The sequence below is a fragment of the Schistocerca americana genome, chromosome 3 (genome assembly GCF_021461395.2).
Source record: "Schistocerca americana isolate TAMUIC-IGC-003095 chromosome 3, iqSchAmer2.1, whole genome shotgun sequence".
NCBI lineage: Eukaryota > Metazoa > Arthropoda > Insecta > Orthoptera > Acrididae > Schistocerca > Schistocerca americana.
Window position 1 is genome coordinate 324,361,963 of NC_060121.1, and position 23,238 is coordinate 324,385,200.

Below are 23,238 nucleotides of genomic sequence, written 5' to 3' on the forward strand. Positions count from 1 at the left end.
ACATTCATATGCAGGGACATTCTTCGTATGCTTGTACCGGGTCTCGCTCAACACTTGCGATAATTTCTTTCCTGTTCTTGCAAAGTTTGTTGACATGCATGCTCAGACGAAAAATGTCTACTTGGAAGAGAGCCAGTCGCACGCAAAGTGATACACACTTTGGTAAACACTCTGAGATCAGGTAATCGTCGAGTCAGAAAGTGCCTGTGGTATTCTTCTCTTGCAGCGGTAGCACTACCATCGCAGAAGCCATAAATATACACTATATACGCGTATTCCTCATTACTGTAGACATATGACATTTTTAGCAGTGCAAGTGCGAATACAGTTAACAACATACACTACACAGCTAACAGATCCGTTGCCAGTACACTACACAATGCGGCTTACACGGCACAGCTGCGCAAACAACGGGTGATTGTACTATGTACGTCACATGACCATGATACGTGGTAGGTTGCACAGCGTAAACATGGCATGTACCTGTGCATTGTTTGCAAGAAAATCACGTTATGTTTCAGCTGTACCGGTATTGCGTATACGTTCATGTTGTGCCCATCAATTTTGCAGAATTAAAGTTCCTTTCAATACCTATACCTCCCTAATGAATTATTTGCCGACCCATGTTCATATAACAGTTTTTGTTCAGAGTTACTTATACTATCACTATTTAAAATATTGACCTTTCTTCCTCAAACACCCTGTATATACGTGTATGTATGTGTGTGTGTGTGTGTGTGTGTGGTCACAAAATTTTGTCCAGTGGTCTTAGCCCTGTAAGTTTATCACACAATATCTATTACTTTTTAACTTAAACTGTAATAACTTATTGACAATTTCGGAAAGTTTGAACAAGTCTGCACCTGCTACACAAAGCACTTTAGCAGTTCTACTCATTAGCATTTGTGCAATGGTAAAGAACTGGAACAGTGATTACCATAGTCTTCAGCTGAACATTAAAGCCTGCAAGAAAACTAGATGGAAATGCATTGAAACATAGTAGGGGAGAGTTAGGTTAACTGGACAGGTCAGGTCAACTGGTTTTTGCTTTGCAATTCTAGCGTAAGTTGTTTTCCGAGTCCTCCACTAAATGAGTCAAAAAATTCATTAGGTCTAACAATTTAGGCAGTTGGCAAGCAATAAGAAACTGTTTTGAGTGGCTCTGTTTCTTTGCTAAGGTCAGACTTTTTTTTCCTACCCATTTCATTTATTGCTTGTTACTTTAACAAGAGTTTGTAGATGCCAAATACACCATAACAATTGTAAGTGTTAACTCTTTACAGCAGTTTCATTTGTTTCTGAGTACGCCTAGTTGAGCACTTGTTTTAGTGGTTTATAAAGAAAAAATGTGTGGTTAGGTTAAGTGGACATGAAGTCAGTTAGGTTATGTGGGCTGGTGCAGTTAACCACATTATAATTATTTACTATTTTAATTTGCAGACCTTTTTAATTTAAAAAATTCCAACATACTATTAGCAACAACGATGAAACATTTGGAGAAGCAGATTTTCTGTGTTCACCTGTGACAGACAAGCCTTTTGAGGCATCTGAGAATGAATGATTAGTTCCAGGAAATAAGGGTTCTACTACAGCTCCAAGTCTATTCTGTCTGTTTCTTCTGCGTCTGCTATTGGACTAGTTCCTTCAAGATCTAATATGTCTGCTGATATTATTATAAAATTTCCTTTAAAGGCTTACATCAAAGATTTGAAGACGTAATTTATATCAATTTTGATTTGTATGAACACAGCCTTTGCTAAGACTGATTTTACTCAAAACTTCAATCAGTTATATTTGGTGTATCAAGGGCTAACAACTAAATGCTATTGCAATCCACTTTTACAATGTTTTGAAGATAAAATTACGTTACTCTAACTCAATTTTACTGATTTTGCTACTCAGAGTAGTCAACTTCACAAGTTAGGTTAAATGATTACTTTGCAAATGAGTTAATTAGTTCAGATTTCACAATAACTGAATATAATACAGAGCCTTTGAGAACCTCATTGTAAAGACAACTTTTAATCCAGCATTCCCATGAAATTTAATGCAGACCAGTTTTAAAAACTGCGGTGCAGTTAACATAACTCCCCCTGAGACAAAAATACCGTAAATAGGCACTGTTATTCAAATCAAAGTTAGTGAAACTGATATAAAACAGAATCACAGAAACAGCACTAAGTGAGCTAGATTATTACTAACCTTAATACTCACAAATAACTATTGGACTTCATGAGTATTCCGCCGCTGCAGTCAGCCACATTCTTATTTTAATTTGTTTTGTTATTCATCTCCTTCACTACGCTTTACGGGAAATGATTACCATTCTTAAGCGCCTTTTTTGTGTATTACAGCATTTATGCATGATGTTTTCAACGTGTGCCATCATACACGAAAAATGCACTTGAAAATGAGAATTAATGTCCAAAATGCATCGTACAAGAAATAAATTAAAAATTTGCGCCTAGCAGCAGCGAAAGTTATTTTGTAAACAAACTCATTGCTTTTACAATTGCAGGCTTTCACGAACCATTTCTAATAGACAAATTAAAAATTGAATTACGTCAAATGTGTTCTTCAAATGTTCAGATGTTGTTCTTGTTGTTGTTGTGGTCTTCAGTCCTGAGATTGGTTTGATGCAGCTCTCCATGCTACTCTATCCCGTGCAAGCTTCTTCATCTTCCAGGACTTACTGCAACCTACATCCTTTTGTACCTGTTTAGTGTATTCATCTCTTGGTCTCCATCAACGATTTTTACCCTCTACGCTGTCCTCAAATACTAAATTGGTGATCCCTTGATGTCTCAGAATGTGTCCTACAAAGCGATCCCTTCCTCTAGTCAAGTTGTGCCACAAACTTCTCTTCTCCCCAATCCTATTCAATACCTCCTCATTAGTTATGTGATCTACCCATCTAATCTTCAACATTCTTCTGTAGCACCACATTTCGAAAGTTTCTATTCTCTTCTTGTCCAAACTAGTTATCGTCCATGTTTCACATCCATACATGGCTACACTTCATACAAATACTTTCAGAAACGACTTCCTGGCACTGAAAACTATCCTCGATGTTAACAAATCTCTCTTCTTCAGAAACGTTTTCCTTGCCATTGCCAGTCTACATTTTATATCCTCTCTACCTCGACCATCATCATTTATTTTGCTCCCGAAATAGCAAAACTCCTTTACTACTTTAAGTGTCTCATTTCCTAATCTAATTCCTTCAGCACCACCCGACTTAATTCCATTATCCTCGTTTTGCTTTTGTTGATGCTCATCTTATATCTTCCTTTCAAGACACTATCCATTCCGTTCAACTGCTCTTCTAAGTCCTTTGCTGTCTCTGACAGAATTACAATGTCATCAGCGAACCTCAAAGTTTTTATTTCTTCTCCATGGATTTTAATACCTGCTCCGAATTTTTCTTTTGTTTCCTTCACTGCTTGCTCAACATACAGTTTGAATAACATTGGGGAGAGGCTACAACCCTGTTTCACTTCCTACCCATCCACTGCTTCCCTTTCATATCCCTCGACTAATATAACTGCCATCTGGTTACTGTACAAATTGTAAATAGCCTTTCGCTCCCTGTATTTTACCCCTGCCACCTTCAGAATTTGAAGGAGAGTATTCCAGTCAACACTGTAATAAGCTTTCTCTAAGTCTACAAATGCTAGAAACGTAGGTTTACCTTTCCTTAATCTAGCTTCTAAGATAAGCCATAGGGTCAGTATTGCCTCATGTGTTCCAATATTTCTATGGAATCCAAACTGATCTTTCGCAAGGTCAGCTTCTACCAGTTTTTCCATTCGTCTGTAAAGAATTCGTGTTCGTATTTTGCATCCGTGACTTATTAAAGGGCCTTGTTTCGACTCAGGTCTTTCAGTGCTCTGTCAAATTCTTCACGCAGTATCATATCTCCCATTTCATTTTCATCTACATCCTCTTCCTTTTCCATAATATTGTTCTCAAGTACCTCGCCCTTGCGTAGACCCTCTATATACTCCTTCCACCTTTCTGCTTTCCCTTCTTTGCTTGGAACTGGGTTTCCATCTGAGCTCTTGATATTCATTCAAGTGGTTCTCTTTTCTCCAACGGTCTCTTTAATTTTCCTGTAGGCAGTATCTATCTTACCCCTAGTGAGATAAGCCTCTACATCCTTACATTTGTCCTCTAGCCATCCCTGCTTAGCCATTTTGTACTTCCTGTCGATCTCATTTTTGAGACGTTTGTATTCCTTTTTGCCTGCTTCATTTACTGCATTTTTATATTTTCTCCTTTCATCAATTAAATGGAATATTTCTTCTGTTACCCAAGGATTTCTACTAGCCCTCGTCTTTTTACCTACTTGATCCTCTGCTGCCTTCACTACTTCATCTCTCAAAGTTACCCATTCTTCTTCTACTGTATTTCTTTCCCCCATTCCTGTCAATTGTTCCCTTATGCTCTCCCTGAAACTCTGTACAACCTCTGGTTTAGTCAGTTTATCCAGGTCCCATCTCCTTAAATTCCCACCTTTTTGCAGTTTCTTCAGTTTTAATCTACAGTTCATAACCAATATATTGTGGTCAGAGTCCACATCTGCCCCTGGAAATGTCTTACAATTTAAAACCTGGTTCCTAAATTTCTGCCTTGCCATTATATAATCTATCTGAAACCTGTCAGTATCTCCAGGCTTCTTCCATGTATACAACCTTCTTTTATGATTCTTGAACCAAGTGTTAGCTATGATTAAGTCGTGCTTTGTGCAAAATTCTACCAGACGGCTTCCTCTTTCAGTTCTTTCCCCCAGTCTATATTCACCTACTATGTTTCCTTCTCTCCCTTTCCCTACTCTCGAATTCCAGTCACCCATGACTAATAAATTTTCGTCTCCCTTCACTACCTGAATAATTTCTTTTATCTCATCATACATTTCATCAATTTCTTCATCATCTGCAGAGCTAGTTGGCATATGAACTTGTACTATTGTAGTAGGTGTGGGCTTCGTGTCTATCTTGGCCACAATAATGCGTTCACTATGCTGTTGGTAGTAGCTTACCTGCCCTCCTATGTTTTATTCATTATTAAACCTACTCCTGCATTACCCCTATTTGATTTTGTATTTATAACCCTGTATTCACCTGACCAAAAGTGTTGTTCCTCCCGACACCGAACTTCACTAATTCCTACTATATCTAACTTTAACCTATCCATTTCCCTTTTTAAATTTTCTAACCTACCTGCTCGATTAAGGGATCTGACATTCCACGCTCCGATCCGTAGAACGCCAATTTTCTTTCTCCTGATAACGATCCGAATGGGGGACTATTTTACCTCCCGAATATTTTACCCAAGAGGACGCCATCATCATTTAACCATACAGTAAAGCTGCACGCCCTCGGGAAAAATTACAGATATACATACAATTATTTTATGTGATCGCATTTTTAGTGTTATTATTATTATTATTTCCAATGCTTTAAAATCACTGCACCATCACGCACGCAAAGGTTTACTGTTTTGGATTTAAAATTGCTAGTGGGTAATTTGTCCCCGTAAAAAATACGCAGATCGGAGCGGGGATCTTGGCCGCGCTGGACCGGCTACGGAGGCACGTGCTACAGCGATATCTTTCAACTGTATAAAATTATTGTTACTATTGCATACTCGAGACAGAGAGGGATTTAGAGTGGTTTGTTACCTGAAGTAGAGGCGCGCCTTTTGCTCCGACAGAGGACCGCGACGAGCACGAATGTGCTCCAGCAAATCCCCCTTCTCACACAGTTCCATGAAGATGAAGATCTGCGAGCCGAAACCTACAACGTCGAAGATCTGGACTATGTGCGGATGCGTCACAGCGCGCAGTACTTCCAATTCTCGAGGGAGGAAGCGAGCTACGAAGTCCTTTGGTGCCTGTGTAATCAACAGACCGAGACTCACATATTGCATTACACTTCAATTCCATTATGTATTTTCAACTTATTATTATTAATTATATTTACTTCAATACATAGAAATTACTTCAGTATATTCGTTGGAGACGTGTTTGGAGGCAACCCGGCCAGGCTGAACGCCCTAGACACACCGTCCAGCGAGTGCAGCAAGGTGGGGGTTCCCTGCTGTTTTGGGGCGGCATTATGTGGGGCCGACGTACGCCGCTGGTGGTCATGGAAAGCGCCGGAACGGTTGTACGGTACGTGAATGCCATCCTCCGACCGACAGTGCAATCATATCGGCTGCATATTGGCGAGGTATTCGTCTTCATGGACGACAATTCGCGCCCCCATCGTGCACATCTTGTGAATGACTTCGTTCAGGATAACGATATCGCTCGACTAGAGTGGCCTGCATGTTCTCCAGACATGAACCATATCGAACATGCCTGGTATAGATTGAAAAGGGCTGTTTATGGACGATGTTACCCACCAACGACTCTGAGGGATCTATGTCGAACCTTTGTTGAGGAGTGGAACAATCTGGACCAACAGCGCCTTGATGAACTTGTGCATAGCATACCACGACGAATACAGGCATGTATCAATGCAAGAGGATGTGCCATCGGGTATTAGAAGTACCGGTGTGTACAGCAATCTGGACCACCACCACTGAAGGTCTTGTTGTATGGTGGTACAACATGCAATGTGTGGTTTTCATGAGCAATAAAAAGGGCGGATTGATGTTTATGCTGACATCTATTCCAATTTTCCGTACACGTTCCGGAACTCTCGGAACCGAGGTGATGCAAAACTTCTTTTGATGTGTGTATGCGTAGGCACTTGGTAGAACTTGCTAACTCACTGTTAATGTCGTCTAAGGTAAAAGAGCAAACTTAATCCAGACTTTTCTTAGTCTCCCTCGCATGATATATCTAAAATTTTGCGGTATTGCCTCTCATGTTGTGAATTTAGCTACATTACTGGTGAGATGCCTGCATAGAACGCTTCCTCTGCTGATATCTCACGCTCACATTTAGGGTAGAAACAGCACCTCTCCGTTGCAAGTGTCGTTTCCACGCTGAACTGAAGTTTTATATCCAGTCTGTAAGCCAGAGATATATGGTAAACATGTTCTTTCTACATAAAACTGTAGGCATTGCTTCTATGAGAAAATATAAGTAACTCATATACACTCCTGGAAATGGAAAAAAGAACACATTGACACCGGTGTGTCAGACCCACCATACTTGCTCCAGACACTGCGAGAGGGCTGTACAAGCAATGATCACACGGACGGCACAGCGGACACACCAGGAATCGCGGTGTTGGCCGTCGAATGGCGCTAGCTGCGCAGCATCTGTGCACCGCCGCCGTCAGTGTCAGCCAGTTTGCCGTGGCATACGGAGCTCCATTGCAGTCTTTAACACTGGTAGCATGCCGCGACAGCGTGGACGTGAACCGTATGTGCAGTTGACGGACTTTGAGCGAGGGCGTATAGTGGGCATGCGGGAGGCCAGGTGGACGTACCGCCGAATTGTTCAACACGTGGGGCGTGAGGTCTCCACAGTACATCGATGTTGTCGCCAGTGGTCGGTGGAAGGTGCACCTGGGACCGGACCGCAGCGACGCACGGATGCACGCCAAGACCTTAGGATCCTACGCAGTGCCGTAGGGGACCGCACCGCCACTTCCCAGCAAATTAGGGACACTGTTGCTCCTGGGGTATCGGCGAGGACCATTCGCAACCGTCTCCATGAAGCTGGGATAAGGTCCCGCACACCGTTAGGCCGTCTTCCGCTCACGCCCCAACATCGTGCAGCCCGCCTCCAGTGGTGTCGCGACAGGCGTGAATGGAGGGACGAATGGAGACGTGTCGTCTTCAGCGATGAGAGTCGCTTCTGCCTTGGTGCCAATGATGGTCGTATGCGTGTTTGGCGCCGTGCAGGTGAGCGCCACAATCAGGACTGCATACGACCGAGGCACACAGGGCCAACACCCGGCATCATGGTGTGGGGAGCGATCTCCTACACTGGCCGTACACCACTGCTGATCGTCGAGGGGACACTGAATAGTGCACGGTACATCCAAACCGTCATCGAACCCATCGTTCTACCATTCCTAGACCGGCAAGGGAACTTGCTGTTCCAACAGGACAATCCACGTCCGCATGTATCACGTGCCACCCAACGTGCTCTAGAAGGTGTAAGTCAACTACCCTGGCCAGCAAGATCTCCGGATCTGTCCCCCATTGAGCATGTTTGGGACAGGATGAAGCGTCGTCTCACGCGGTCTGCACGTCCAGCACGAACGCTGGTCCAACTGAGGCGCCAGGTGGAAATGGCATGGCAAGCCGTTCCACAGGACTACATCCAGCACCTCTACGATCGTCTCCATCGGAGAATAGCAGCCTGCATTGCTGCGAAAGGTGGATATACACTGTACTAGTGCCGACATTGTGCATGCTCTGTTGCCTGTGTCTATGTGCCTGTGGTTCTGTCAGTGTGATCATGTCATGTATCTGACCCCAGGAATGTGTCAATAAAGTTTCCCCTTCCTGGGACAATGAATTCACGGTGTTCTTATTTCAATTTCCAGGAGTGTAGTATCAATAAGTAGAGAAGTTCTGTTTCTGCAATAAACGATTCACACTGCCAAGACGTACGTCACCTATGGCAGAGACATGACCACATCCTACCAGTGCTACACCACATAGAGCTCTCCAACATGACCAGTGTTCTCTTTTGTAGGAGCGTGAGAATGCTATGTAGTTAGGTTAGGCGAGTGGTCTGAGGCGCCCTTGCCACGGTTCGCGCGGCTCCCTAGGGTGGAGGTTCGAGTCCTCCCTCGGGCATGGGCGTGTGTGTCGTCCTTAGCGTGAGTTAGTTTAAGTAGTGTGTAAACCTAGGGACCAATGACCTCAGCAGTTTGGTTCCTTACCACACATTACCAAAAATTACTGCGCAGTTAGATGCTGAAGCCTGGTATGAAGGTAAGCCAGAGAGCGATTGAACAAGCATTTTTTTTCCTAATTTATTACAACAATTGTACAACAGTTACAATTATATCATTTGTCATTATAGTTACCCTCATTTTCAATGCGTTTGATCCATCATTGCACAAACTTTCCAATACCCTAGGAAAAAAGTATGGATTTTATTTCCACGTGTTGCACGTCAGTTTATGTTTTATTGTCAGACGCTTATTTTGCTATATGAAATATTTTTAATGAATAACTGTGCATATCTCATTTTAAATATTGGGCATACAGTTCTCTGGCATTACTGCCCTCTATTGGCTACAGTTATTTCTATAAATGCAGAATGTCCCCAGGCCATCACCAGCACTTACTATGTACCTAGGTGTACTGACTTTAATGCATCAGAATTTTTTGTGGAAAGTATGACTGATTTGCATGGCTGTTAGACACGTTATTGTTTTTACTGTTATTTCTTCTGTATTCCTAGGCCTTTTGTACATTTAGCTTCAGCTAATTGAAGCTGGTTTGCCAACAACAACAAAATGTTCAAATGTGTGTGAAATCTTATGGGACTTAACTGCTAAGGTCATCAGTCCCTAAGCTTACACACTACTTAACCTAAATTATCCTAAGGACAAACACACACACCCATGTCCGAGGGAGGACTCGAACCTCCGCCGGGACCAGCCGCACAGTCCATGACTGCAGCGCCTGAGACCGCTCGGCTAACCCCGCGCGGCAGTTGGTTTATTACGCTGTTGTTTTTCTGTTTGTAACAGTCCTGAATATGGCTGTAGCCGAAACCGGTAATTGTGAATTATACACCCTTTGTGATTAAGATAGACCTTTACAAATACAGTGCCATAACATGATCGCGGATTCATTTACAAACTTAATGTCTTCAACTGATAACCTTTAGCGGAGCTCAGTCGACGGTCTCTGATACCATTTAAGTTGGAGCAGACACATGGAAACTCGATAGGGAGAAACCAGCACTGTATGCATGAAGCTTCGGCTCCTCGAAATGCTTATTCTGCAGCTTTTGAAAGATATGGATAGTCATATGTGGACGCCATTTGTCAATAGATCTTGGCAGTTGCTTCAAAATGAAGGCTTCGATTCGTGGCATAGCACTGACTGTTTAAAGTTGATCCCTTTTCCAGGTAATGTTCCAGAACTGGCCGCTGCGGACCTAAAAAATCTGTGAACATCACTTTTCCTGTAGCGAGCTGATTCTTAATTTATTTTTAACTGGACATCCGGGATATTTCAATCCCATGCCCTGGCATTTTGTCTCTAGTTCAAGATGATGAACCCATGTTTCATCTCCAGTGATGATTCGCTTAAAAAACATTTCACTTTCATTAGCACGACTGACAGATTTTCTTGCGATTGCACCTTTGCTCTTCATTGAATAGTTTCGGGATTCATGTTGCACAGACTGAACGAAAGTTGAGTCTGTTATGGATGATGTCCATAAGCAGAACCATCACTATAATTCACATAAGGTTTGCCATTCCATCAAAAAGTCACTCGTTGGCTTTTCAAAAGAAGATCATAGAGTTGCTCAGTGCTATCATTAGCATTGGATATGACTGGATGTCATGTCCTTTGCCTCGTCTCTCAAGCCTATCTGACTGCTTTTGATTTCTTCTTCACACTTCCCTCTCCCCTCCCAGTCTTCTGTGCTGGAAGTCTTCTGCGGATTGCATCTACTAGCACACCTTCGGACCACAAAAAAAAAACGGATCGCTGAACTTCGCTCATCACTGGTCCTAACGGAGAGTGGAGCAACTATGTTCACTTCAGAAAAGCACGAAGCGAACGGAGTGACAACTCTGAAACTTGCCACAGGCGAAGAGAACGGTGCTATCTAGCAGGTGATGAGAACAATAAGCCGTACTGGCAGCCTAAAGACGAATAGAGCAAAAGTGTAGATAGTAACTGACTCACCCCCGCAGTTTAAATCATCGCCGGCAGAGAGACGTACCTGGCGACAGTCGAGCTGCTTGCAGGCGCACCGCAGGGGTCTGCCCCTGGGCCTGCGGAACCAAGCGGTGCGCACCTTGCTGTACGACCCGCCGCCGATGGTGCGGCCCAGCCGGAAGCCGCGCTGCTGCAGCACCTTCTGCAGTTCCTGAGGACACCCACCCGTGTTCAGAAGCTGTACCAGGCTGGCGACTTTGTTTCATCAAAACACTTTTCTGAAATTCCGATGTTTCTTCATGTTGAAATTCCAAAAATTCCTACAATATTATGAAAAGGACAGTTGCTACTCACCATACAGCGGAGATGCTGAGTCGCAGATAGGCACAACAAAAAGATTGTCACAAATAACTTTCGGCCAGAAGGCCTTCGTCAGAATTAGACAACAAACACACACATACACGTTCATGCAAACACAACTCACACACACATGACTTATGTGCAGTCGGGAGATTAGACGGAGGGAGCAGAGAGCTCCATCTGATCTCGCGACTGTTGAAGTATTTTAAAATACTCATGTGAATAAATACAGGATTAGTCACCTAACGTTACCGCTGGATATAATTCGTAAACCACATCAAATACTGACGAACCGATTCCACAGACCGAACGTGAGGAGAGGGGCTAGTGTAATTGTTTAATACAAACCATACAAAAATGCACGGAAGTATGTTTTTTTAACACAAATCTACGTTTTTTTTAAATGGAACCACATTAGTTTCGTTAGCACATCTGAACATATAAACAAATACGTAATCAGTGCCGTTTGTTGCATTGTAAAATGTTAATTACATCCGGAGATATTGTAACCTAAAGTTGACACTTGAAACCTCCGACGTTCAGTTGTGTGTTGTAACAAACACGGGCTACGGCCGGCGAGCAGCATCTGCAGGGACATGTTTACGATGATGACCGTGTTTACGAGCGTGGCTGTAGTGCACTGTTGTGGTTTGGTCTAGCTGTCGCAGTGTCCGCATGTAGCGCTTGCTGCTATTGTTAGTCTGCATTCGTCTCCGCACGCAGACCAACTGTAGTACACCGTGTTCCCAGACGTCTGTGATAGTGTAGTGTTGTAGGAACTGTGACCATGGTGTATTCGAACTCTGAAAAGGCGGAGATGATACTCATCTATGGTGAGAGTCGACGAAATGCAGCTGAAACCTGCAGGGTGTATGCAGAACGGTACCCGGACAGAGAGCATCCAATGTGCCGCACATTGCAAAACATCTACCGCCAACTGTATGCAACAGGTATGGTCGTGGCACGCAAACGGGTCCGTAACAGGTCCCTCACAGGAGAAGCGGTTGCAGTTGGTGTGTTAGCTGCTGTTGCCATGAACCCACACATGAGTACACGGGACATTGCGAGAGCCGGTGGACTGAGTCAAAGTAGTGTCATCCGCATACTGCATCGTCACCGCTTTCACTCGTTTTATGTGTCACTACATCAGCAATTACATGGTGATGACTTTAACCATCGAGTGCAATTCTGTCAATGGGAATTAACAGAGAATGCGTTGCAGTTATACCTGTTTACCGATGAAGCGGATTTCACAAACCACGGGGCAGTGAATCTACGGAACATGCATTACTGATCCATGGACAATCCTCGCTGGCTCAGACAGGTAGAGACAGCGACCGTGGGCTGTAAATCTATGGTGCGGAATCATTGGCGATCACCTCATTGGTCCTCACTTCATTGCAGGGGCCCAAACAGCTGCAACATACATCGCGTTTCTTCAGAATGATCTGCCAACGTTGCTCGAAAATGTCCCATTGTAAACGCGTCGACGTATGTGGTATCAGCATGGTGGTGCACCTACACATCCCGCAATTAACACTAGGCTGACCCTTGACAGGCCAGCCCGTTCTCCTGATCTTACACGTCTGGACTTCTTTCTGTGGGGTACGTTAAAGGAGAATGTGTACCGTGATGTGCCTACAACCCCAGAGGATATGAAGCAACGTATTGTGGCAGCCTGCGGCGACATTACACCAGATGTACTGCGGCGTATACGACATTCATTACGCCAGAGATTGCAATTGTGTGCAACAAATGATGGCCACCACATTTAACATCTATTGGCCTGACATGTCGGGACACACTCTATTCCACTCTGTAATTGAAAACGGAAACCACGTGTGTACGTGTACCTCACCCCTCATGGTAATGTACATGTGCGTCAGTGAAGGAGATCAATAAAAAGGTGTTAGCATGTGGACGTAATGTGCTGTTCCAGTCTCTTCTGTACCTAAGGTCCATCACCGTTCCCTTTGGAACCCTACGTAATTCGGTGCTCTCCGATACACACGATCGAACAGCGGAGGAGTGGTACTCAAGCGTCAACTTTAGGTTACAATATCTCCGGATGTAATTAACATTTTACAATGCAACAAACGGCACTGATTACGTATTTGTTTATATGTTCAGATGTGCTAACAAAACTAACGTGGTTAAATATAAAAAAAACGTAGGTTTGTGTTAAAAAACATACTTCCGTGCATTTTTTTTATGGTTTGTATTAACCAGTTACACTAGCCCCTCTCCTCGCGTTCGGTCTGTGGAATCGATTCGTCAGTATTTGATGTGGTTTACGAAATATATCCAGCAGTAATGTTAGGTGACCCACCCCGTATAATTGTTATACTAAATTCCTCCATCATTTCTATTTTTACAACACCCATATTCAATATGTAGTCCTTTATCAGGTACTGTTGACAGATATTAATTATTCATTTTATTGACAACAAGAGTATGAACCAGCAGGAAAAAATAGTTTTCTGAGTTAGTTTTTACCTACTGCGTGATAGGAAAAGTGGCAACTCAAGGGGGGTAGTGTTCATCAGTATTCTGATATAGTTTATTCCGAAATTAGGCGAACTTTGCACTTCTTCACCTCGCACATTGAGCTTTTGGACAAAGAATTCTTTATAGACGAAAACACTCACTCATGCACACAAGGAGACACACATCATGCACGCATGACTACTATCTCCAGAGTCCAGCCACTACAGCCACAATGCAACTCTCATGTTGAATGAAAGCAACTATTCACAGTGGGACAGGGAAGGGGAGGAGGGATAGCAGGCTAAACCAGGGTGTGGCAGGGTGTGCAGCGACTAGATGGCAGCGGGACAAGGCTGGCAGGCAACAACAGGACAAAGCTGGCAGGCACTGCATTGGGAGGCTGTGGGAGATGGAGTCAGGGGGATGGAACAGGGAGTGGAAAAGGAGATGAGTCAACTGGAGTATAGATCAGAGGGTGCATTGGCAGGGAGTGGCGCACAATAACGGTAAGGGGATGTGAAGTGAGAGGAGATGATAGGACATAGAGGGAAGAAAACTGTTTGGTGGAGGGTCTGAGACAGTAGGTTACTGTAGGCTGAGGCCAGGACAATTTTGGGAGCAAGGAATGTGATGTAAGGATAACTCCCATCTGCACAGCTCAGAAAAGCTAGTGGTGGAGGGGGTGATCCAGATTTGTGAAGCAGCCATTGAAATCAAGCATGTTATGTTCAGTTGCATGTTGTCCCAAAGGGTGGTCCACTTTGCTCTTGGCCCCAGTTTGGCAGTGTACATTCATCCTGGTGGACAGCTGGTTGGTAGTCATGCCAATATAAAAATCTCTGCAAGGATTGCAGCAGGTGGTATATGACATAGCTGATTTTACAGGTGGTCCAGCCTCTGATGGGATAGGATAAGTCTGTGACAGGACTGAAATAGAAAGTGTTGGAGAGTGAATTGGGCAGGCCTTGCACGTGGTTCTTCTACAGGAATCTGATCTCTGTTGCAAGGGGCTGGGATTGCGAGTGGCATAGGGGTGCACTAGGATGCTGTGGAAGTTGGGGGGGGGCGACAGAGCTTTAAGAGGGGTGGAAAGGATCTAGGGTAGCACATCCCCCATTTCAGGGTATGCTGATACGCAATCAAAGCCCTAATGAAGAATGTGGTTCAATTGTTTCATTCCCAGGTGACACTGGTTACAAAGTGAGCTCTGCTCTGTAGCTAGTTCTTGGAGTTGGTGGGAGTATTGATGGTGTGTGTGGATATGGCACAGGAAATCTGTTAGTGAGTGGCTTTGAATAGTAGGCAGACTTGGATATGCATGAGGGAAACAAATATCATTTATCTAAGGGGGCAAAACCCAGTGGCAATCTTGAATTCTAACATGACAATGCACCATCTTGGATTCCTTTGTCTCATATGAGACATTGCCCTTTTGCTAAAACTGGTACAGAGGAAGGGAGGGAGGGGGTCCTTTGGTGACAGTGCCCTTTGTCCAAGAAGCATAGTCTCAGACTGGCAGGAGAAAAACAAATTTTTGTCTATCGAGCAGGGGAAACTAACACTCTTTGCCTCAGGGGGAAAACCCAGGAAATCTGACTACAATGTGGGCAGGGCCAGTATCCCTGGCCAGGCATCCAGAGTTCCAACGTGACTATGCAGCATTTTGGATTTTTTAATTTTCTGCCATTTCATATGTAGGACAATTGGCCTATGTCAGAGGTGTGACCAAGTGAGACACTACCTTTCCAGAACTGGGAAACGTTTGGGGGAGGAGGGAGGGAGGAGATGGGGGAAGGGAGGGGAGGGGGAAGGGGAGAATATGAAAAGCCATTTAACAGAACAATAGGGGTATTAGAGAAGAGCAGCCCTTTGTTCCAGGGGGATTAGAGAAAAATAGGGGATTAAAGAGCAATAGCCCTTTCTTCTACAACAATAAACGGGAGAAGGGGAGGGGGTGATGGCATTCTTTGTTGCCGAATCAGCACTGTCTACCTACTGACAGTAGTACACAAAGTACCCTCCACAAAGCATCATATTGCTTGCAAAGTGAACATGTTGATGTATGAGAATCTTCGGTATTTCTAGACGTCCAAAGGCTTTTGATTCAATACCATACTAACACCTAAAAAATATTTTTTCCTGTGATGTCTTAGCGGGTTTGCAACTGGATCGAAAATTTCTACAGAATGGATGCAGCACATTTTCGTAGATCGAGAGTCTTTTACAGACACTAGAGTAATATCTTGTCTGTCACAAAGTAGTGAAATACGACCATTGCTGTTCATATCACACATTAACGAACAACTGAATCTCAAGGTTTTTGCAAATGATGTAGTTATTTATGAGGAAATTCTGCGCGATAAAAACTGAAGTAAAAACCAGTTAGATCTTGACGAAATATCAGCATAGTGCTAAGACTGGCGACTTGATCTTAATGTAGAGAAGTGTACTGCATGAAATGTAAAAGGTTGGTGTCTTTTGACTACAGGATTAATAAGTAATTTATAATGTCGTGTCAAATATTTTTTGCGGAATAGAAATATAGAAAGACATGGAAGGAAGGAAGTTCATATCATAACCTGTCGTCGATATTGAGGTCATCAGAGATAAAGCACGTGTTCAGATAGGACAAGGATGGTAAGGAAAACAGTGGTGTGCCGTTCAAACGATCCATCATAGCATTTGCATGAAGCAGGTCAGAGCAACCTTAGTCGAATAGAGATTTGAACCACGTTCTATAGAATGCGAGTACAGTGTGTCTGTTAACCACTGCATCACCTCACTGAGTTGTACATACACTGTCTGATGAAGAGCATCCAGACACCTATTAGTAAACATTAATATGGGGTATGTCCATCCTTTGCCTTTATAACGGCTTGAACTGTTCTGGGGACATTCTTAATGAGACGTCTAAATGCCTTTGCAGAAACGGCAGTCCACTCTTCCTCAAGATCCGAAACCAGAGAAGGTAGTGAAATTGGGTGCTACGAACCGGAGCGAAGCCAATGCTCTAATTCATCCCAAAGGCGTTCCATTGGGTTCAGATCGAGACACTGATCAGCCTATTTCAGTAATGTTATCGTCCACAGACCAATGCATCACAGATGCTGCTTTATGGCAAGGTATATTGCCAAGCTAATGGAATCATCATCTCCTAACTACTCCTCTACTGTATGGAGAATACATGCTCATATCCTTCTGCATTTAGCGTTTTCTTAAGCACAATAGTGGGACCACATCCTATATGTAACATCACCTCCATCATACTTCACTGTAGTACTATAAACTGATCAGCCAGAACATTAACCACCTATCTAATAGCCAGTGTGTCCACCTTTGGTACAAATTACAGTGACGATACATCCTGGCATGAAAGCAGTAAGGCCTTGGTAGGTCTCTGGAGGGAGTTGGCACCATATCTCCACACACAAGTCACCTAATTTCTGTAAATTCCGTGGAGGGGGGTGATGAGCTCTGAAGTCTCATTCAATCACATCCCAGATGTGTTCGATCGGGTTCAGCTCTGGCCAATTGTGGGGCCAGCATATCAATTGGAAGTCGCCACTGTATACGTCGAACCAGTCCCTCCTCCACTCCTGACATCGTGAGATGGTGGATAATCTTTTTGAAAAATTCCACTGCTGTCGGGAAACACGATCGTGATCAAGGAGCGTATGTGGTCTGCAATCAGTGTACGATACTCCTTGGCCGTCATGGTGCCTTGCACGAGTTCCACTGGACGCATGGATCTCACATGAATGTGCCCCAGATCATAATGGAGCTGCTGTCAGATTGTCTCTGAACTGCAGTATAGGTATCAAGGAGCTGTTCCCCTGGAAGACGACGTATTCGCGCTAGCCCATCGATATGATGAGGAAGGCATCGGGTTTCATCGGGCCATGCAAGGCTCTGCCATTCCGCCAACGTCCACCGCCGATGGTCATGTGCCCATTTCAGTCTTAGTTGCCGATGTCGTTGTGTTAACATTGGCACACACATGGATCGTCAGCTGCCAAGGCCCATTATTAGGAGTGTTTGGTACACTGTGTGTTCAGACACACTTGTAGTCTACCCGGCAGTAAAGTCTGGTGTTAGTTCCGCCAAAGTTCGCCGCCTGTCCTGTTTTACCAGTTTGCCCAGCCTACGACGTCTGACGTCTGTAATGAGGGTGGCCGCACAACCCCACGACGTCTGGATGTGGTTTCATCTTGGTTTAGCCACGTGTTGATGACACTCGCCACAGCACTCTTCAAACACCTGACAAGTCGTGCAGTTTCTGAAACGCTCGAGCCGAACCTTTGGACCATTACATCTTCTCTCGCTCAAACTCAGATAGATTGTGCACCTTCCCCATTCTACACACGGACAGCACGCTAACTGATAGTACAGTCACCACGCGCGTGTCTGCGTAGCAGCCATTCCTCGCCAGATGACACTGCTATCGTCTGTACAGATTTATATCGATAGTAGGTCGATGGTCATAATGTTCTGGCTGATCAGTGTACATGATGTCAGGTAACATTCCCCAAGCATCCGCCAATCCAAAACCTTTCCATCCGATTGCCACAAAGTGTGGCGTGATTCGTCTCTCCACATCTCTTGTTCCCCGTCGTACACTGTCCATTGGCGTTGCGTAGCACTGACTACATAAGTATGTAGATTACAAGAAGCTGCTCGATCGTTGTACGCCATTACTTTTAAGTCCCTAAGCACAGTCAGTGTGCTACCTGGACTGCCGATTGCACTTTGGAACTCACTAGTGATTCTTGCTGCCAATTTCATATGATTTTGGTACAACGGTCTTGCACAATTCTCGATTGTCTCTGTGCGCCAGTATATGAGGTCTGCCTGGCCTTTGGGTTAGCTGTGGTTGTTCCTCCGCGTTTCCATTTCACATTCGCATCAACAACAGTCGACTATATCAGCTTTAGAAGGGTGAAACGTCCTTGATGGATCAGTTACTCAGGTGACATCAAATGACTAGTCCACATCTGAAGCCACTGAACTATGCAGACCAACCTATTCGGCTGTTACTGCTCATCTACTGGCAACAGTATTCTCGTCCTCCTTTTATTCTGGCGGGTCCGCCTTTCGTGACATCTACTGGTCACTTCCATGTTACATAGGAGTATCTGAATACTTTTGTTCAGATAGTCAACTAGTGAACCAAGGCTAGAACTAGTATTCTTGGAACCTTACCTGAGAATTATGCTCGAAGTTATCAATTTACTTTCATGCATAAACACTGAACAAAATGGCAAACTGTGACTTCATATCACTTGCTTTTATTTTGAAGTTCGTTACAGTTGGCAGTATTTCCTTTTTAACACCAGGGATCCATAATTTGTGTAACTTAAGCTGTTCCTTTATGCTACTTAATTTGATGTCCGCTACCGTAGTGGACAGCGCACAGGCTCAGGGACTGGGTGTTTGTGTGGCATTTACCATCATCATTTCACCCTCATCGACGCTCAAGTCGCCGAAGTGGTGTCACCTCAAAAGACCAGTACCAGGCGATCAGTTCTACCTGTCAGGAGGCCCTAACCACACGACATTCCATTTCATTTAATTTGATGACCTGATAAAGCGTTGTAAATATTCAGATTCAGAACTCACAAAATGTCAGCGGTTGTGTGTAAACCAGGACCTAGAAACTACAGAGAGGTTCCGTCCCCACCGCAGCTGCAGTGATCCACAACCCCACGACGACTACCACAGTCCACTTCACTCCTCCGTCGCCCCACACCGAACCCAGGGTTATTGAGCGGTTCGGCCCCTATGGACCCCCTCCCTCCCGCCCCCCCCCCCCCCCCCCAGCAGGGAATGTCTCACACCAGACAAGTGTGACCCCTATGTTTGGGACCGATGACCATCGCAGTCTGGTCCCTTTAATCCCACAAACCAACCAACCTACCCCTACGTTTGAGTGGTAGAGTAATGGTGGTGTACGCATATGTGAAGAACTTATTTGCGCAGCAATCGCCGACATAGTGTAACTGAGGCGGAATAAGGGGAACCTGCCTGCATTCGCAGAGGCAGATGGAAAACCGCCTAAAAACCATCCACAGACTGGCCGGCTCACCGGACCTCGACATAAGTCCACCAGGCGGATTCGTGCCGGGGACCAGGTGCTCCTTCCCGCTCCGGAAAGCCGTGTGTTAGATCGATCGGCTAACCGGGCGGGCTCAATATCAGGGGTACTTGGAGAACAATACTAACCCCAGACTTTTTGCAGATGCCGTGACATTTAAAGAAGTGCAATCTGGAAGAAACTGCACAAACACTCAATCATGTCTTAACATTTCAAAAGCCTGCAAGAACTGGCAGTTTCTTCAAGTGTCCAAACATGTAAAATTTTCCATTTCATAAAACGCTAAAACATAGTATCGTAGAACTGTAATATCAATGAGGCACAAATGGAATCTATCAACTCATGCAAATACCTGGGTTACTAATCTGTAGTGATATGAAGTGCGATATTCACATAGGCTCAGTCGTACATAAGGAAGGTGGAAGGCTTCTGTTCATTATTAAGATACTAGGAAAATGAATACAGTTCACGAACGAAATTGCTTACAAAACATTTGTGCGACAGATCCTACAATAGCTTTCAAGTGTGTGGGACCTGTACCATATAGCCGGCCGGTGTGGTCGAGCAGTTGTAGGCGCTTCAGTCTGGAACCGCGCGACCGCTACGGTCGCAGGTTCGAATCCTGCCTTGGGCATGGATGTGTGTGATGTCCTTAGGTTAGTTAGGTTTAAGTAGTTCTAAGTTCTAGGGGACTGATGACCTCAGATGTTAAGTCCCATAGCCTCAGAGCCATTTGAACCATTTTTTGTACCTTATAAGACCAACGGGGGATATTGACTGTACACAATCAACACAGCACGAATACTCACAGGCTTGAAACAGCCTGGTAGTTTAAAAATATATGCCGACTGCTATTTGAACCACGCTTTCCAAATTTCGCAGAGGTTCTCCTGCAAATGTCATGGGACGTGAAATGCTGGAAGAAAGGGTACTACAAAGAGATGCTGGTAGAAGTACAGGGCAGAAGAACAGCTACATAATGGGGGAGGAGGGGGGGGGGGGAAGGGGGAGGGGCGGCGGATAGTTCACGAGCCGTGCCTGGACAGCTCAGTTGGTAGAACATTGCCAGGAAAAGGCAAGAGTCTGGGATCGAATCCCTATGTGGGACACTGTTTTAATCTACCAGGAAGTTTCCAAGCAGTGCACACTCCGTTGTGGACTGAATATTGATTCTGGTAACAGGATTGTTTGCCCACGGCAGAGAGTCTGCCAAATGCTGGAGAATCTGAAATGTTAGCTGCATGCCGACAGACGTACGAGGGTCACTCCAAAAGAAATGCACACTTTTTTTTTTAATCCGTCTTTTATTCTACATGTTTGAAAGCTTCACAGTCTGTAGATACATCCTTTAGGAACAATATTTTCATTTCTCCACATAATTTCCATTCCTCTCAACTGCCTTTCGCCATCTTGGAACCAACGCCTGTATACTTGCATGGTAAAATTCTGGACCAACCTGTTGGAAAGGGAGTCATCATCTTCAGACCTTGTTCCACGAAGAGAGTCTATCAGTTTCCCAAAAAGATGATAGACACATGGAGCAAGGTCAGGACTGTAAGGTGGGTGTTCCAGTGTTGTCCATCCGAGATTTGTGATCGCTTCCACGGTTTTTTAATCCGTCTTTTATTCTACATGTTTGAAAGCTTCACAGCCTGTAGATACATCCTTTAGGAACAATATTTTCATTTCTCCACATAATTTCCATTCCTCTCAACTGCCTTTCGCCACCTTGGAACCAACGCCTGTATACTTGCATGGTAAAATTCTGGACCAACCTGTTGGAAAGGGAGTCATCATCTTCAGACCTTGTTCCACGAAGAGAGTCTATCAGTTTCCCAAAAAGATGATAGACACATGGAGCAAGGTCAGGACTGTAAGGTGGGTGTTCCAGTGTTGTCCATCCGAGATTTGTGATCGCTTCCATGGTTTTTTGACTGACATGAGGCCGTGCAATGTCGTGCAACAGCAAAACATCCTGCTATTGCCGATGTGATCGAACACGACTCAGTCGAGCTTGAAATTTCTTCAGTGTTGTCACATATGCATGAGAATTTATGGTGGTTCCACTTGGCACGACGTCCACAAGCAAGAGTCCTTCGGAATCGAAAAACACCGTAGCAATAACTTTTACAGCAGAAGGTGTGGCTTTGAATTTTTTTCTTGGGTGAATTTGCATGATGCCACTCCATTTATTGCCTCTTCGTCTCTGGTGAAAAATGATGGAGCCATTTTTCATCACCTGTCACAATTTTTCCAAGAAAAAAAAATGAAATGATCGTATGGCATTTTTGGCCGGGAGCCCCATGCGGGGAAGTTCGGCCACCGTATTGCAAGTCCTTTTTAGTTGACGCCACTTCGGCGACTTGCGCGTCAATGATGATGAAATGATTATGAAGAACACACAACATCCAGTCATCACCGGGAATCGAATCCGGGACCCCTTGCGCGGGAAGCGAGAACGTTACCGCAAGACCACTTTTCCAAGAAATTCATCTCCACGATTCTTGTACTCTTCCAAAAGTTCGCTGCATACCGTTTTTCTTGTTTCTTTGTGAGTCACTGTCAACATCCTGGGAACCCACCTGGCACAAACCTTTTTTAACGCCAACACTTTCAGTATTCTGCAAACACTTCCTTCCCCTGTCCCAACGTAGCGTGACAATTCGTTCACTGTGATGCGTCGGTCAGCAGTCACCAGTTCGTTAACTCTCTGCACATTGTCTGGAGTGTGTGCGGTACGAGGCTTGCCGCTGCGAGAAAAATTCTGAATATTGCCGTGCACGCTTTCATCACGTAAACTGCTTGCCCGCCGACTGATTGTACTGCGATCGACAGCAGCATCTCCATACACCTTTTTAAACCTCTTGTGGATGTTTCCCACTGTCTCGTTTTCACAGCACAGGAATTCTATGACAGCACGTTGCTTTTGACGAACGTCAAGTGTAGCAACCATCTTGAAGACATGCTGTGACGGCGCCACTCACGGGAACAAGTTGAACTAAGTTTGAAAACAAGCGGGAAGGATATATCTACACGCTGTAAAACTTTCACACATGCAGAATGAAAACTGTATTTTTTTACAGAAATAGTGTGCATTTGTTTTGGAGTGACCCTCGTATATTATACCAAGAACGCCTACTAACAAAGTTTCACGAATCAATATTAAAAAAAGGAGTCGAAGAACATACTGCAGCCTCCTAACTATCGCTTCAGGGCGGTCCGTGAAGATAAGATAAGCTAATTACAGACGCATTCGAGCAGTCTGCTCAATAAATGGGTGTTATGGAAATAAACCCTAACACTTCGTACAAAGAAGGAAGAATAGGATTAGGTCATCGCAGACACTCGGAATGATTCCAGAATCGGGAAAGAAATCGGCGGTGTCCTGTAAAAGGAACCATCCCTTCTTTTAGTGGAATCACGGATAACCTAAATCTGGATGGACGGACACGCCAATGAATCACCATCCTCCCGAATGG

The 23,238-nt window shown here is 44.4% G+C and overlaps 1 protein-coding gene across 1 annotated transcript in view; it reads right to left on the reverse strand.

The window, feature by feature from the left end:
- The window catches only part of LOC124606055 (testis-specific serine/threonine-protein kinase 3-like), a 66,353-nt gene that overhangs the window by 37,349 nt on the left and 5,766 nt on the right, over nt 1-23,238 (reverse strand). Inside the window, exons 2-3 of the mRNA XM_047138015.1 lie at nt 10,886-11,032; nt 5,684-5,895 (exon numbers count right to left, since the gene is read on the reverse strand). Of these exons, the coding sequence (XP_046993971.1) occupies nt 5,684-5,895; nt 10,886-11,032 (359 nt within the window). The remainder of the gene's footprint in view (nt 1-5,683; nt 5,896-10,885; nt 11,033-23,238) is intronic.